This window comes from Strix aluco, chromosome 2 (genome assembly GCF_031877795.1).
Source record: "Strix aluco isolate bStrAlu1 chromosome 2, bStrAlu1.hap1, whole genome shotgun sequence".
Classification (NCBI taxonomy): Eukaryota; Metazoa; Chordata; class Aves; order Strigiformes; family Strigidae; genus Strix; species Strix aluco.
Window position 1 is genome coordinate 100257112 of NC_133932.1, and position 15254 is coordinate 100272365.

The 15254-nt window shown below is 36.1% G+C and overlaps 1 protein-coding gene across 2 annotated transcripts in view; it reads left to right on the forward strand.

The window, feature by feature from the left end:
- DIAPH3 (diaphanous related formin 3) overlaps window positions 1-15254 on the forward strand; it is a 256020-nt gene that overhangs the window by 132372 nt on the left and 108394 nt on the right. For both annotated transcript variants that reach the window (XM_074815569.1, XM_074815570.1), the window contains one exon: window positions 10035-10274. In XM_074815569.1, the coding sequence (XP_074671670.1) occupies window positions 10035-10274 (240 nt within the window). The remainder of the gene's footprint in view (window positions 1-10034; window positions 10275-15254) is intronic.

Here is a 15254-nt window from a genome sequence, read left to right on the forward strand (position 1 = left end):
CCTGGGCTGCATCAAGATAAGTGTGGCCAGCAGTTGAGGGAGGTGATTCTCCCCCTCTGCTCTGCTCTTGTGAGACCCCACTTGCAGTGCTGTGTCCAGCTCTGGGTCCCCCAGCATGAGAAGGACACGGACCTGTTGGAGCAAGTCCAGAGGAGGGCCACGAAGATGATCAAGGGGCTGGAGCACCTACCCTCTGAGGACAGGCTGATGAAAGAGTTGGGGTTGTTCAGCCTGGAGAAGTGTGGGAGAGGAGCAATGCCACAGAGAAGAGAAGGCTCTGGGGAGACCTTACAACAGCCTTCCAGTACTTAAAGGGGGCCTGCAAGAAAGATGGAGAGGGACTTTTTACAAGGGCATGTAGTGATAGGACAAGGAGTAATGGATTTAAACTTAATGAGGGTAGCTTTAGATTAAATGTTAGGATGACTGTTCTTCACTGTGAGGGTGGTGAGGCCCTGGAACAGGTTGCCCAGAGAAATTGTGGCTGTCCCCTCCCTGGCAGTGTTCAAGGCCAGGTTGGACGGGGCTTTGAGCATCCTGGTGTAGTGGAAGGTGTCCCTGCCTATGGCAGGGGGGTTGGAACTAGGTGATCTTTAAGGTCCCTTCCAGCCCAAACCATTCTATGATTCTGTGACTAATGATGATAGTTACAGGAACATGTGATATGAAGAAATATTGTTTGTAAGTTCTTTAACTTAAGACCAAGGCAGACTGTTCTCAAAATATGTGTAGGAAAAGTGGAAAAGGGAGGGGAATAATTTATCATAAATACTGATGGTTGATATGGCAGTATGTAATAAGCTTACATTTTTGACAAAAAAGATACAGATTAGATAATGGGAATATTTTTCTAATAGTGTGAATAACTAAACAATTCAACTAACTGACTAGGGAGACTATGGAGGTTGTAATCAAACATCTTTTTGAGCCATCACCCTTTTTTGGGTGACATAAATAGTTGATTCTCCCATAGGAAAGCAGAGTGGAGCAAAGGATGTTTCCCTGCTTGTTCACCAGGACATATACATACACTAACCTAAATGTCCAAATACAGTAGTGTTTCGGATAGTTTATGTCATCTAAACATTGCAATTAGTATGATATGACTACTTAATTACGTATTTTTAAGAACACCTTTCTGATGAAAATAAACACTTTGCACCTAGGATGTCATATCACAAATCTCAGTTAAAGCCTAGGTCATAGCATGATTTTTCTGATCTCTGCTTCTACTAAGCAAGTCGTGGGAATTCATCTCAAACTGGCATGGTGGATTTTATTAGGGGATTAATGATAAGGAATTGGTAACACAGAATGAGATCCTATTTTTCAAGTTAATGCTTACCTCAAGTTTTGTGCACACAAGTTATAATTTTAAATTCAGAAAAACAGGTTCTGGAATGACAAAGATTTACTGAATTCATCTGCGTTGACATTTTATGCTGAAAATACTTGAGGCAAATGTTGGATGGATTTGGGTTTTTTTCCTTAATCTTCAATATATTTCTATTTGAGAGGAAGCAAAATAATGGTTGATTAAAATAGCTTGTTGCAGGTGATGATTCAGAGAATGCTCATAGCTTTTACAGTTTGTATGAGGTCCTGAAATCCTTTATTCTTTTTGATCTATAAGCATTGTTTCGCATATGCAGTCCTTCATGTCCTTGGTGGCCTTTCCCTTTTTTTGTACTAAAATAATTCAGGGAATAATAGTGACCAAACCCATCCAAATTCAGTTCTCATCAATTTTTATATTGGTTTTGAATATTATTCAATATTTTGAAAACAACTTTCTGAATCATCTTGTATCCAACTATTTTTAGTAGTTGTGGGGGTCATAAATCACTAGATGACGTTTTAAGACTGTGTCTATATTAATCAACTAAAAAGCACTAGAGAATGCTTTTGGACATTGAACCTTAATTGTCCATAGTGCTAATGTATTAGAATAGACATGGACATGCTTTTGACCTGTGGAGAACTGTACTTTCCCAAACAATTTCTAGGCACAATTTGGGAGATGGCAGAAGAACTCATGAGCTGAGCATCCAGTCAGATAGTTGTGGACTCGAGAATAAGACAGAGGCAGATAGGTTTATTAAGGCAAGTTATCATGGTTACAGAATATGTCTCCCTTTTTTGTCATAGGGAAGCTGGGTACAAGCATGTCCCAGCTCTTCAGAACTTGAGTGTCTAGCAGGCATCCCTGCACTTATTGAGACTGACATCTCAAGTCATTTTTGGAGGCACAGAATGCATGACAGTGTTTGGTTCTGTATCAGGTGGCTCTAGATCTTTGGCCCCATCCTCCCCAGGTTATTCTGGGATGCAGTTTGTATAAATTAGTACCGGAATACTCAAAATATAATTGATTCTTAAGAGAGTTGCATGTTATTATGATAGGTTAGGCTTTCTTTGCTGTTCCAGCTAAGAATGTTCTGTAATTGTAGTTCCCCACCAACTCCCCAGCAGCACACATTCACCTCTCCCCACTCTCTTGCCCACACAGAAATACTAAGGCGTCAGGCCTATCCATGCCAACATATGTTAACTGCCTGTTGCACCAGGAACCATTCCCAAAAGTAGTTCTGATTTGGTTATGCTACATGGAGGGAGCTGAATCCAGTAGTAAGCATGTAGACTCCTCAGTGCCTGTAATCCTTAGTGGTATAAAAAAGTCCTGGGAATATTTAATTTATTGATATAGTTTTAAATCCATAAATAAAATTCCATTAAAAAAATCGTAATTTTTACATTTTTTATAATCACTTTTGATGTAAAAAGTTGCTAATACTTGTCAGGATGCTATTAGTGGACAGTTGACCTTGGGTGTAGGTAACTACTAGCAGTCTCACACCTGAGAATAGTGTCTCAAGAGCCATGTGTGATAGCTCCTGCTTCATTTCTTTCCTTAAAACTTGAGATATTTGGAAATACGTTCCCATATTGTCTGTAAGTGGAAAAAAAAGAAAGAGATTTTTCCTTGATTGCTTTTATTTACTCAAAGATAAAATTGAGGGAATTATGAAATATTGTTTCGGAAATAACTAATGCCCAGACCTTGTGAAATACACTGATAGCTAACCAAATAAAATTTGGCAAGCAATCCTCATGTGACTTCACAGCTTGTTCGTTGATGGATGTGTTTTTAATGAGTTCGTACCAAAGGAAAAGATTTCACTAGAGTAAATTGAAGATTAGAGTGAGGCCTGATGAAGGCTAGTTTGTCTTAAATAATTCAGCAGACACTTAAAATGATCAATTCCATATTCAGCTGATGGTTTCACCTGTATGTCCTCACTGAGGATAACTCAGAACATGTTAATGTTTTTCACTGTTGTGTGGAAAATATCTTACTGTCACTATATCTGCCTTTCCTAATATTTGATGCTTGGGCCCAGCCATACCTAGGGACATTTGCTTAAAATCCTGAAGTGGTGAGATGTGTCTGTGCTGTGAGACATTTTGATTGTGTTAATTTCTGTCTGTAAACCTTACCTTCTTCTGTTGTCTTCTAGAGGTCATGTGAATCTGCTGCTCTGCCTTGTCAGTGTTCACTATCAGTAATTCCAGCCTTTCCAGGAGTGTTGCCAAGGATTAACTTTCTATTATATGACATCTATGACAGTTAAAAAATTTTTATGACAAATTGCAGTCAAGTTACTTATCTTGTTTAGAGGGAGAACATCCTTAAGTCCTGTAATGTTGGTGTCTTTCAAACCTTGAACCTGGATAGGGTGAAGAACCAGGCTCCAGAAATATCTTCTGAAGGTAGCCATTGTGATCTGCACTGATCTGAGTGTTTGCAATTGCCATTGGATTGGATTAGATTATGTTACTTCTGTATCACTGAAAGACTGTGATGCTGAATCATAGAGGAATGTTCCCATAAAAGATTCAGTACCGGCAGGTCTCACTCTTATCCCTGTTCAGTTCCGGTAAAACTATTTGGGTAGCTAATCTAAAGAATAGGCTGAAAAAAAATTGTCTTATTGTTGTCTGATGTTAATTCAGATGTCTGGAAGTGGTTGGTTGTTTCTTCTAGCACACACATAGGCTATCTCTTTCAGTTTTCTTCTTGGCAGATATCTCTACAGCTTCAGATCAATAAGGTTGTTTGTCTGAAGGGTCCTCATCTTTTTCTTCCAGCCAGATTCCTCTAAATGTCTCAAGAGCCTGCCCTGAATCTGATTGATGCTTTTGCTTCACTATAAATGTAAGCAGTCCTCTAATGTTCATGTTCTGATTTGAACATCTTAGGAAAAACACTTCTGTTTTGAGTAAGGACCATGATCAGTACATGATCCTGCCATTTTGACTCTCAGCAATTTTAAGAATTTGTTGGAATTTAGCCACCTAAATTGTGTGAGTCATCCAAATGATTGGCTAATGTAGGGCGGCTGTGCTGAAAGAATCTTGAGGCTAGTCAGTACCTCTTAGATCCCTAGAGCTTGAAATTATTATGCAGATATTTCACCTGTTACAGCTTCAGCCTTCGGAGCTCAATGCAGCTCCTATGGAACCCAAGTGCTTTAGGATTTACTTTCGCTGTGATCATTTTATAGAACTGGGGAACAGGAGAGAAGACTATGCTACATATGAATGTGCTAGACATCTGAACTTTTTTGAAATGGGTCACGTCTGTCACATTAAAGACATCATAATCACCTGCTATTGTGGTCCGTTACCACTGTGTATTGCTTAAATAATTACGTAGCATCAAATTCCACTTTTATGTTGGAGTTATTGTGCTGGTTCAACGTGATGGAAAGTACTACTAAACCTGCTGTCATGGTTTTCAGACATTCCCGTCCAGTCCTTGGTCATCTGTGTGTACTTTCATGGCCTGTATGTTGGGATATTCAAAGTAATATTGTAGACTGACTTTTCATTAGGAGGTGGATTCCTGGTAGTAGCCAGACAGAAGATGAGGCATTTATTTCAGAGCTAAGCTGATTAGATTTTTCCGTCTGGAATACAGGTAAATCTGTGTTACTTTTAGAAACTTTTCTCCATTTGGTTTGATATTATATTATTCTGTTTTAAATTCCTCAATGACTTCTGCCCTTGACTTCTGGTGTAAATTGATTTATTTTTGCTATCTGGCTGAATTAGAGGTTTTACAGAGATTTTTACCTATATTAAACTCTTGACTTGGTTTCCCATGAGAAAAGCTTTTCAGTCTGGTGGCATCTGCTCCATATGTACCTTTTAATGAACAGAGCTTTTCTGACACCTGTTAGGTCTGCTAAAAATAGAAGAATTTGGGAAATTCAGACCCTCCCACTCTTGGATGATTCCTTTTTAGGAAAATATCTTTGTCTAAACTCAGCTTGGAAAAACAACAGCTGTCTCTGCATTCCATTCGGATCAAGATGACAGTAAATCTAATTGTATTTTTTGGATAAGACAAAAGAATCACCTCTTTCTTTTCATAGTAGAACATACATATCTGAATTTCAGCATGATAACTATAAACTCAGCTTATTTTGACAGCTGTGTTGTAGCCCCCACTGGCACTTTGGATGTATTTCATGACAGGTGACTTCTGGAGTATTCAAAAGGAGAGCACCTATTTCTGAGATCTGCAGACTGGCCTTGCCAGTCCATCTTTGTTGAACATAATGCCATGAAAAACAGTACCAGGAATCCTCTGCACTGTACATCAATGCACTGTCATCCACAAGACAAGAGAGCGTGCAGCTAGGAGATGATTGATAGGTGTTGTCCCTGTGTCACTTAGACTACACTCCCTTTTCCTCTGTCCTGAATATCCTTTAGGAAAATCTTGGATCTGCAAGAAATTAAGTCAGTGGTGCAAATTCAAGATGTTTATAATTCAAGCTGAAGAAGTAGAGAAGCAGGGTGTGCCCTCTATCAGTGCTAGTAAGGCTGAAAAGTCATCAGTTCAATTGTTAGCATGTACACATATCCACTTTGTAAGTATAAAGATCTGATTTCTCATAGGTAATTTTAATTTTGAGTTAGCAGTTTGGACTTTATTATAATTTCTTTGGGAAAAAGAGTTTGTCAAATGTAAAGAAAGATGTGTTATTTCCACATAGTCGTAAAAACACCTCAACAAAAAAACTATTATTGTGATTGACAACACTGAAATAATGTTTGGTCTTTCCAGAATGATGGTGGTCTTTGCTAAGATTTGGGCATTTCAAATTGAGCAGGGTGTTCTTTTTTCTTCTTTAAGCGTGATAAAAGGTCCGTTAAGTATCAGTTATTCCTTACTTGAAAATTTTTTTTCTGCTTTTCAAGTGTCTGAGTCTAAAGATAAGTGTTAGGAATTCACACTTTTTAACTATGCACTCTGTTTCACTGATGCTGCAGTGTTGAAAACCATACATTTCCACAGGGGATACTCTTCCAGTTTACTCTTTTAGTTGGCTTGCCTGTAACCGATATTTTACTTTTTGGATGGGAACACTTTCAGGTGTGACAGCCTCGGCACTGTTGATCCTTTAAGGCAGGTATATTGTGAAACTGGAACCCTTGCAGTGTTTTTCTCTATGAGCTTGCGGTAAGAATGAATCACATTTCAGTGATCAAAATTTAATGTTAGTATAACTTCTGAGACATGTTCCTTTACTTGACATCGACAAAGCAGACAGTGAAAGCACACGTTTACCAGATATCACACTGTTGCAGGTGCCTTCTGATTTATGCTGTATTTGGGAGAAAAACTTCTCATTGCTGTCGGATAAACGACTGTGAGAGCTACTATTGGATAGCTCAACTCAGTTGTCAATTCCCATTTGGACTTGCACATAGTGAGAATATTCTTGTGGACTTTTACTTGAAAAATAGAACAATTCGTTACCTATACTCTGAGTTCTCTGGCATGTGTAGTCTGCTCACTCTTTAGTTTTGTCCTTCAACTTCCCTTTTTAGTCATCTGGATTGTCTGTTTTCAGGATTCCCCTATAAGGACATAAGTAGACTTATGTACTTATATGCTGATTATAGAGAAGTATAGGGCATGAACATAAGCCTCTCAACATTGCAACACTTAAAACCTGTCTTAAAGCATCTCTTGTGATAAGGTGTATGGATTTTACAGTTTCAATATACTTGTAGACTGCATATCACAAAGGAAGCCATATATTTCTAAGGGAACTCTCCATCTCCTCCCTTCTCAATTATTGACTTAGCAAATGGGTAAACAAATAGTACCAACATTTGTTGCACATGAACTATGGATTTCAGGGTGTTTAAAAAACAATAATAAAAAAAACCTCAGTGGCATTTCTGTTGCGTTTCTGGCATGTGCTGCTGTTTCTGATTTTATTAGATTACGTATTTCTGTATCCAACCTTAAAACTTATGTACAAAACTTTTTAATTTGTTCAGCTGGTTCCAATGAAAACTTTGCATCTTTCGTTTGCATATGTGTTTGCTCAAGTTTGTGCAACACATCTTTGTGATCTAAAGAACCTGATTATTTCAGTTTCAGGAATCTGCCTGTCTGAGAAGCCAAGAGTCAATAAACAATGCATCAACTGCTGGTTCTGTAGTAACTTAAGTTTGGTACCATTTAAAATCAATGCAGTTTACACTTTATTCTGTTAGTTCTCATGGTTTAATATTAAATGATCATCTCTAGTGCACCCTGAGTAGGGACAAATAGTAAAAATACAGATAATTTCCATGGAGTTTTGTGTTTTGTCTAGTCTAGTCTCAAATTTTTCATGGCTGAACAGAGAACAAAATTTAAAACTAAGAATATGATTCTCAATATGTTGAGAAGTAGTATTATATATGTAAATCTAGTAAGTTAATTGTTTGAGGAAAAGGAGTTAATACTGATTCTTCCTGATGGAGCTGAGAGAATAACTTTGTCACACTTGCCTCTGTCCAGTACCTTAATATACTTTTAGATATTCTTAAATTAGGTGTAAAGTTGTAAGAGCACTACGTTCATTTTAGGTAGAATTTAGGTATTCCTGTTTCTGTTTCACTGTGAAATGCCGTATTTAAATTCAAGTCCCATTATCCTTGCTTACCTGTTCTTAAGTAAGAATTTTCCACACTATTGGATGCTATTTAGTATGTAAGTGCTGCATATGTGCCTACAGTTGATACTGAGCTAACATTCAAACTATATACATTTTAGTGTTTTACTTTAGGACTAGGCTGTAGGCAGTCTGTGTACTAAAGCTAGTGCAGTTGATTTTCAAAATAGTTTAATCTGAAAAACATCCTGTTTGTATGCTCTGCAATGAAAACCAAAGTGTGGTTAGTGGAAAGGATTGCTTCTTTTACTTCAAGATTTCTTATCTGAACTAAAATGCAAATGGTATGCTTACTTCAGTGGAACATCATCAGGTGGTTGCACTGCTAGGCAGGCATTGCAGAAGTGGTTTAGTAGCATAAAATGTTAAACCTACCTGAATTCATTTTCTACCACTGTCACAGTAAAACCAATAAAATAGACTGTAAACTCCATCCTCTTCTATATCAAACCCTTTGCATTAGACAGCCTTCAGTATCAGTTTAAGGTAACTTCTTTGACTTTACACTGAAATAGATGAAGAGTGTCACCATTATCCTTTTCACTGAGTCTATTGTGAGATAATCAGCACCAAACGACTTGTGAACGTTGCACTGTCAGAGCTATTTTCACATTGATAGACTAGATAGGGGTTGAGAAATATTCTGTAAACCTTAAGTAGCACTGTGGTTTGGAGGGGGATATTTCCAATTTAAAGGCAAACTTTTAAGGTTTCAACCTATTACTTTGTAAGAGCATTGCCAATATTATTGCTGATTTTCTTGCATTGAGAAGTACTGATAGCTGGAAACCATAACATGTGTTTTTTATATTAAAAAAACCCCAAAACCTAGTTTAAAATTTCAGGAATTGTCAAGGGATTATTGGCTTGAACCTTGCCTTGAGAAGGAAAAATAGAAGTATGGGGAAGAAGGTCTTATGGAATTCATCAAATTGGTGAGAAAACAGGGATAGGGACAAATGAGGGAAGAAGCTCATGGAAGAATTTGAGACTAGTGTTTCTCACGTGCAAACAGAACGACAGCAGGGAGGAAAAAAACATGATTTCTGCTTTAGAAGAAGGAGAAAGCAAGGAACATAATGTCTAGTAGGGAGAAAGCTTCTGGGATTATATGTGATGCCAAACCTAAAATATGTTTGAAGATTTCTGTGTCAGAGTTAGAAGGGTGAATAGTGCATTGGAAACTTTAGAGATGGAGGAATTTAATTTATTTAATGCATTTGATGTTCCTTGATTTAAAGAAGAAATAACATCTGGAGTCTTGTTGTTTGGATATAGTAAGTAATGTGCAAAGTATCTCTGGGTTGGGAATTCAGTGACCTAAGCTATATGGGAAGATTGAAACTTCTGTTGAAAATACCTGACCAGTAAACTGTAGAAAAAGCCAAATCTTCTGCATATGTTCTACAGAAGGTACTGTTTTCCTGGGAGCATTCTGCTTTACGTGATTAACTGTATAAGGTTAGTATACAGGAGTATAGTGGGGTATGAATACTGGTAAATATTAACGTATGCTATAAGTGTTTTATAGCTGAGATTTTTCAAAACTGTTATTTTCCAGTAAGTTTACAGTAGGCTCTTACTGAAATCAGCTTTTAAATATTTGCACCAGAAAATGAGATTTGCCTTGTTTTGGTACATCCGGAGTTATACAAAATCTGTGAACGACTTTTATTACTTTGCAACTACTGGGTCATAAACTTGTATTAGTTTTATGGGATTTGGTATATGAGTTGACAGATGTGATATATGATGACACTTTATCTTTTATTGCTTACACATACTAGTTATTGGGAAAGGGTGGGGGCAGTTCGTATTAACCACAAGATGGGATTTCAGTTGCTTACCCAAGTGTCTCTCATTCATTCGTTCATTTGCTATCAGTTATAGCAGATATATTGCTTCTTCAAGCCTGTCACACCAATAAATCATTTCAGATTGTATGCATTTGTACAGTGCCAAAGTGTACCATGAATTTTAAAGGAAATCTCCTATTTTCTTTTCAATCAGATGAGCAACGTGAAGAGACTACGGCCACGGCTCAGTGCTATTCTTTTTAAGCTTCAGTTTGAGGAGCAGGTGAACAACATCAAACCTGACATCATGGCTGTCAGTGCTGCCTGTGAAGAGATAAAGAAGAGTAAAAGCTTTAGCAAGCTGCTGGAACTAGTATTGTTAATGGGAAACTACATGAATGCAGGTTCTCGGAATGCACAGACCTTTGGATATAATCTCAGCTCCCTATGTAAAGTGAGTTTTGAAATGTCCATGTTGAGTATTACAATCACTTTTTCATTTGTTTTTATTGTGCTACTTAAATACTCTGTTTTGCTGTTTTTCCTGCAGTTAATTCTTTGTTTTCTTTTTATTAATTTCATAATTCTTAGCATTAGTTGATTGTTTGAACATTACAGCTAATCAGAGTATGGTCATCTTGAGACTGGCTTGCATTTAAACTTTTAGAAGATTCCATTTTGAGGGAATCATTAAAAAAAAACCCAAAACCAAACTAAATATGATTATGGAAGGACCATATCACTGTGATCATAGTAGTATTGTAGTCTTACATGTCTGAGCACTTCTAAGACTGTCACATCTTAATCCGGTTTAATACAGTTATATTTTTTCATTTACATAAATTTTCTCCTTATCGGATTCTCTTTTGTTGTTGCTCAGTTTCATCAGTTCCCTGTTTCTTCTAATTTTCCTTACATTTTCACCTTTCAACTTTTATATAAGGTATATACCAGAAGACATCTATACTTTCCTGAGTGTTAATTTATAATAAATTCTAATGGTAATTGCCTTCCCCTGATTTAGTGTTGTTATTTTTTTCCCGTGCCCTCTGGAATGTCACTGAAAAATCTGTAGAGAGTGTACATGTATGTAGTAGTCCTTATGAGAAAGGAATTATTTGGAAGTTTGTATGTACTCTTTGTCTTCTCTCAGCTTCTTTATCTTTTTACACAAGAAAAAATACAATGTTAACTTCTACATTCCTTAAAATAATCACCCTTTGCCATGTTTCAGAAGAATTCTTTCACTATGGTTCTCCAATGTTGAATGCGATACCTATAACTTAAATATTCATAGAGAATAAGTTATACATCCCTAGTCTAAAGTAAACATTTAAGCATGCATCAGCCACTTAGAGAAATACAGCATAGATGAAATTATTGAGTTAAAAGTACAATTTGTTGAGAAACATATTCAGAAGGAAGATACTAAAGGTTCTCTCTCTAATTTGCTGCATTTACGTAGGTATGATTTTACAAGAATCTGTTCTAGGTCTGGTTATATTCTCTGTATTTTTAATGCACAAGGCAACAAAAAAAGAAATGTACTTACGAAAACAATATGAAGGTAATTATTACAGGCACTTTGCAGAGCAGGATCAACATTCAAAAGTTACCTTGGAGAAATAATTTAAGTTGTAGAGATGAAAATTTTGAAGACTACTATGAAGTACTACACATAGGAAAGGGAACTGATGTGTGCAGATAATGAAAGTAAGGAGTGAATTGCTAGGCCGAATTCTAGAAAATGGGCTTTAAGTCCTGACTGACTCTGCAGTGCTCTGGCATTAAATGCATTTGATAATCTGGGATCTCATAGTTGCTTAGATTTGCACGCTTACAGGTTATTTAGCTTTACAGAAAGTTACAACATTCTGTTGGAGAAGAAAAAATGTCTCTTTTAATGGACCTTCTATGTATTATAAAGGTGGTAATTATCTATGGCTTACTTGGTGCTGATGAGGTTTTAAGTGAAGTCTTGTCTGAATTACTGCAGGAAATATATAGACTAACTGGTGAGAATCCAGATGATAGTCATATGTAACACTTGTAAACAGAAAAAAGCGTTTTGGTGTATTTAGTTTAGAAAAGAAAGGAGAGGAACATGAGGAGGACATAACACTGTCCTTTTGTTATTTATGGTAAAGAAGGCATTTGAACATTTGTTTTCTGTGTAGCTAAGTTAGCAGATGGAATAATTGGCTTTGCTAGTAACAAAAAAACTTTGCTTAAAACTTAAGAAAGCTTTCTAACTCCAAAGATAGTTAAGAACTTGATAGTGAAGAGGACTGTGGAAAGCTTTTGAAATCTAGGTATACTAATAATCCTCAAAGAGTCTCCGTGAGGCCAAATTAAGAGCTAAAATAAGTAATATTTCGAATAGAGTATTTAGTTAAATAGTTGGGAAGCATGTGTATTTTCTTGGAGTCGTGGAATAGTTCAGGTGGGAAGGGATGTCAGTAGACATCTAGTCCAACCTTCTGCTCAAGAGAAATATGATCAGTATCAATAGTCTGTAGGTGAAGTAGATACAAAGATATAAGGACCAAACAAGGTAATTTGCTCCCTATTACTGAAATGCTTAGTACAGTGTAATTTTTACATTGTATCATGTTATGTGAGTAGAAATGGTGACACTGGTTTACTCCTTTCAGGACTTCATTAATTCATGCATAAACATATACATGGTAGTCAATATGTTTCATTTACATAAGAAATGTGTAAGTAAAAAAATTAAGTTCCAATGACAAAGTTTTCATATATATTTTGATTTGGCATCACTTCATGCTAGTCTGTAAATACCAGACCACAGTGCTTGAAAACTTTTCTAGGGTGATGATAATGCAGCCTTAATGGTTGCTGAATATGAGTGTGTTGATGTCCCTGCCTGTGGCAGGAGGGTTGGACTAGATGATCTTTAAAGGTCCCTTCCAAGCCAAACCATTCTATGATTAGGAAGGAAATTCCAGCTATTATAGATTTTGTTGGGAGGCAGAGCAACTATGGCCACCCTAAAGATCGTCTGTAAAATTTCAGATCTCTGCCACTAGATATCCCAGGACAAGTGCAACCTACAGTCAGCTACTTGTTCTTTTGAAGGTTGACAGATTTTCAGTGACAGAATCACTGGGAGTTTGCATTTACTATCCTATGTGTATCAGGGGTACTAGTCACCAATTCCTAATTTACCTCATACAATTGTGGCCTCATTTAGGAAGTCCGTGAGTGACAAGCCTTCAGTGGTTATGAAATTGTGTCTTACACAGACAGATCACTTTGTCTGGAAACACAGAGGTAAAACTGTGTATGTCTAATTTTGAGGATTTTCTTAACTATGTGTAGTGTCTTGGTTAATGCTTAATCTCCTCTGTTCTGAGAATAATAAACTGGAACAACTATTAAAAACATTAGTATTGAAACAGGAAAAAACCCACCCAAACCAATATTCCTTCAAGGCCCAAAACTAGAAGGCTGCAAATTGCAGACTGCTTGTTTGTCTGCACAGCAGTTTCCAGTAGGGCTTCTGAGCAATTAAGAAATTTGCAGTAGCTTCTGTCCTTCAAATTTATTGGTTTCTGTAATATTTGAAGAATATACAATTTATATGCTCTTCATTGGTGCTCAACTATATATAGGGAACTATATGGACTACCCACTTTGCAGAAGACAGTTCCATATCTTGCCTTCTCCCTGCATCATGTAGAATTGGACTGTAATATTTCTGCATCAGAGAACATGCATGCATATTCTCAGAAGAGAGATATGATATTGGTATGCTAATACTCAATCTTTTATTAAATACCAATATATTAAAATTAAATGCATGTTTATAATACTGGTTTATTTTTAAAACTAACTTTTGTTAACTACATGTGTTTTAAGCAGTGTCACATTGTAGAAATTTTGTGTGATGTTGCAATTATTATTTCTTACTGAGATTCCCAATACAGTAAAAGTAACTCATAACACTGCATACAGTAATGACACTAGAATATTTTTTGCTATATATGTGTTCCATTTTCTGTATATTTTAAAAATTATGTCTCACATTATTATTAATCCATTTGTCTGAAGGAAAACATATACATTCTGGAAGAATGCATTCTCATCATATTTATTAAGAGAGTATCATTTTGGCCTTTGAAAATGATCACTGACTTTTTACAGTGAAGTATGAAATAACAACCTATGACCATCCAAAATTCTCCAGTTTAATTTACATACCGTATGGAAAAAACAAACAATATACTCTAATTTGGTTTTTAAATAAGATCAATAAAATGCCCTTTAAGTGATCTCTGAGGATATTGGGAAACACAGGAAGTATGAAAAAATGTCTTTATAAGAAACGAGCAACCATGGGAAAACTTTTAATATATATTAAAAAAAAAGTGTATGTATATTTAAATGAGGATTAATCTTGCTCTCAGTTCCTTATCAGATGCAATCCCCATATAGCTCTGTGTCTGGTTTTGAACCCTCTTTGGAAAGAGAGGTAATTTTTCCTTTCTGTGTTGTTGCTGTAGTAACTCTTATAAGGTTAATAATTGCTGATCACTTGTATATTTCATGGTAACCAAAATAAAGAACAGTCTTGAGGTTGAAGCAAACTAACATGAGTTTTCTACATTTTTTAGTGCTAGTGGTAATAGTGTGCTAAAGACTTTTCCCCCCAATATTCAGATGTACAAGTCTGCGTGCAATTGTGCAGCCCTTTAGTGTGTGTGCATACTTTGTATGTGCCTATGTACATGTATACTTTTTCTGTTAAATTGTTTTATGCAGAAATAGTTTTTAAGTAGCGAACAAACACTTTCATATGAGAATGTCATTTTCTATTTCTGAAAACCTCTCAGAGTGATTTAAAAGACTAGTTCAAATGGGAGCCTACAACAGAAGTGTGTAACTGAATGCCAGTTGTCACTTGTTAATGTTTTTACACAAGGAGCTGCAAGTTTTAAAATGGCCAGGCTTAAAATAATTTTATATGTATAAAGGGTTCAAAAAGAAAAGTTTATGCTTAAGAATTTTTGAAGTTGAAGTTTTAAACGATGAAGCCTATGAACTCTTGTTTGCCCTATTGAGAACTGATAACAACAAGAACTTGTACAGGCTGAGGTTGTAGCTTCCACTGCATAAATATTGTTAGGCTAAAGTTAGCTTTACACCTAAGGAAATCGTGTCATGGAGTTGGTAAGTGCATCATGTATTATTGTTAGATTTTGTTGATTTAGCTCTGGTTTTAATCTTTTTTTTTACACTTTCATGAGTCTATTCACAGTTTTGCAAATATTCCTATATTGCTTAAATAATTATATTTTAAAAAGAAATTTGTACTGGTTTTGGGTACAGAACTCAAATATTGTATAGAGTTAAAAAATATTTATTGTGTTCTTTCTAGGGATTTTTAGCAGGGGAGGAAATGAAACAGCCC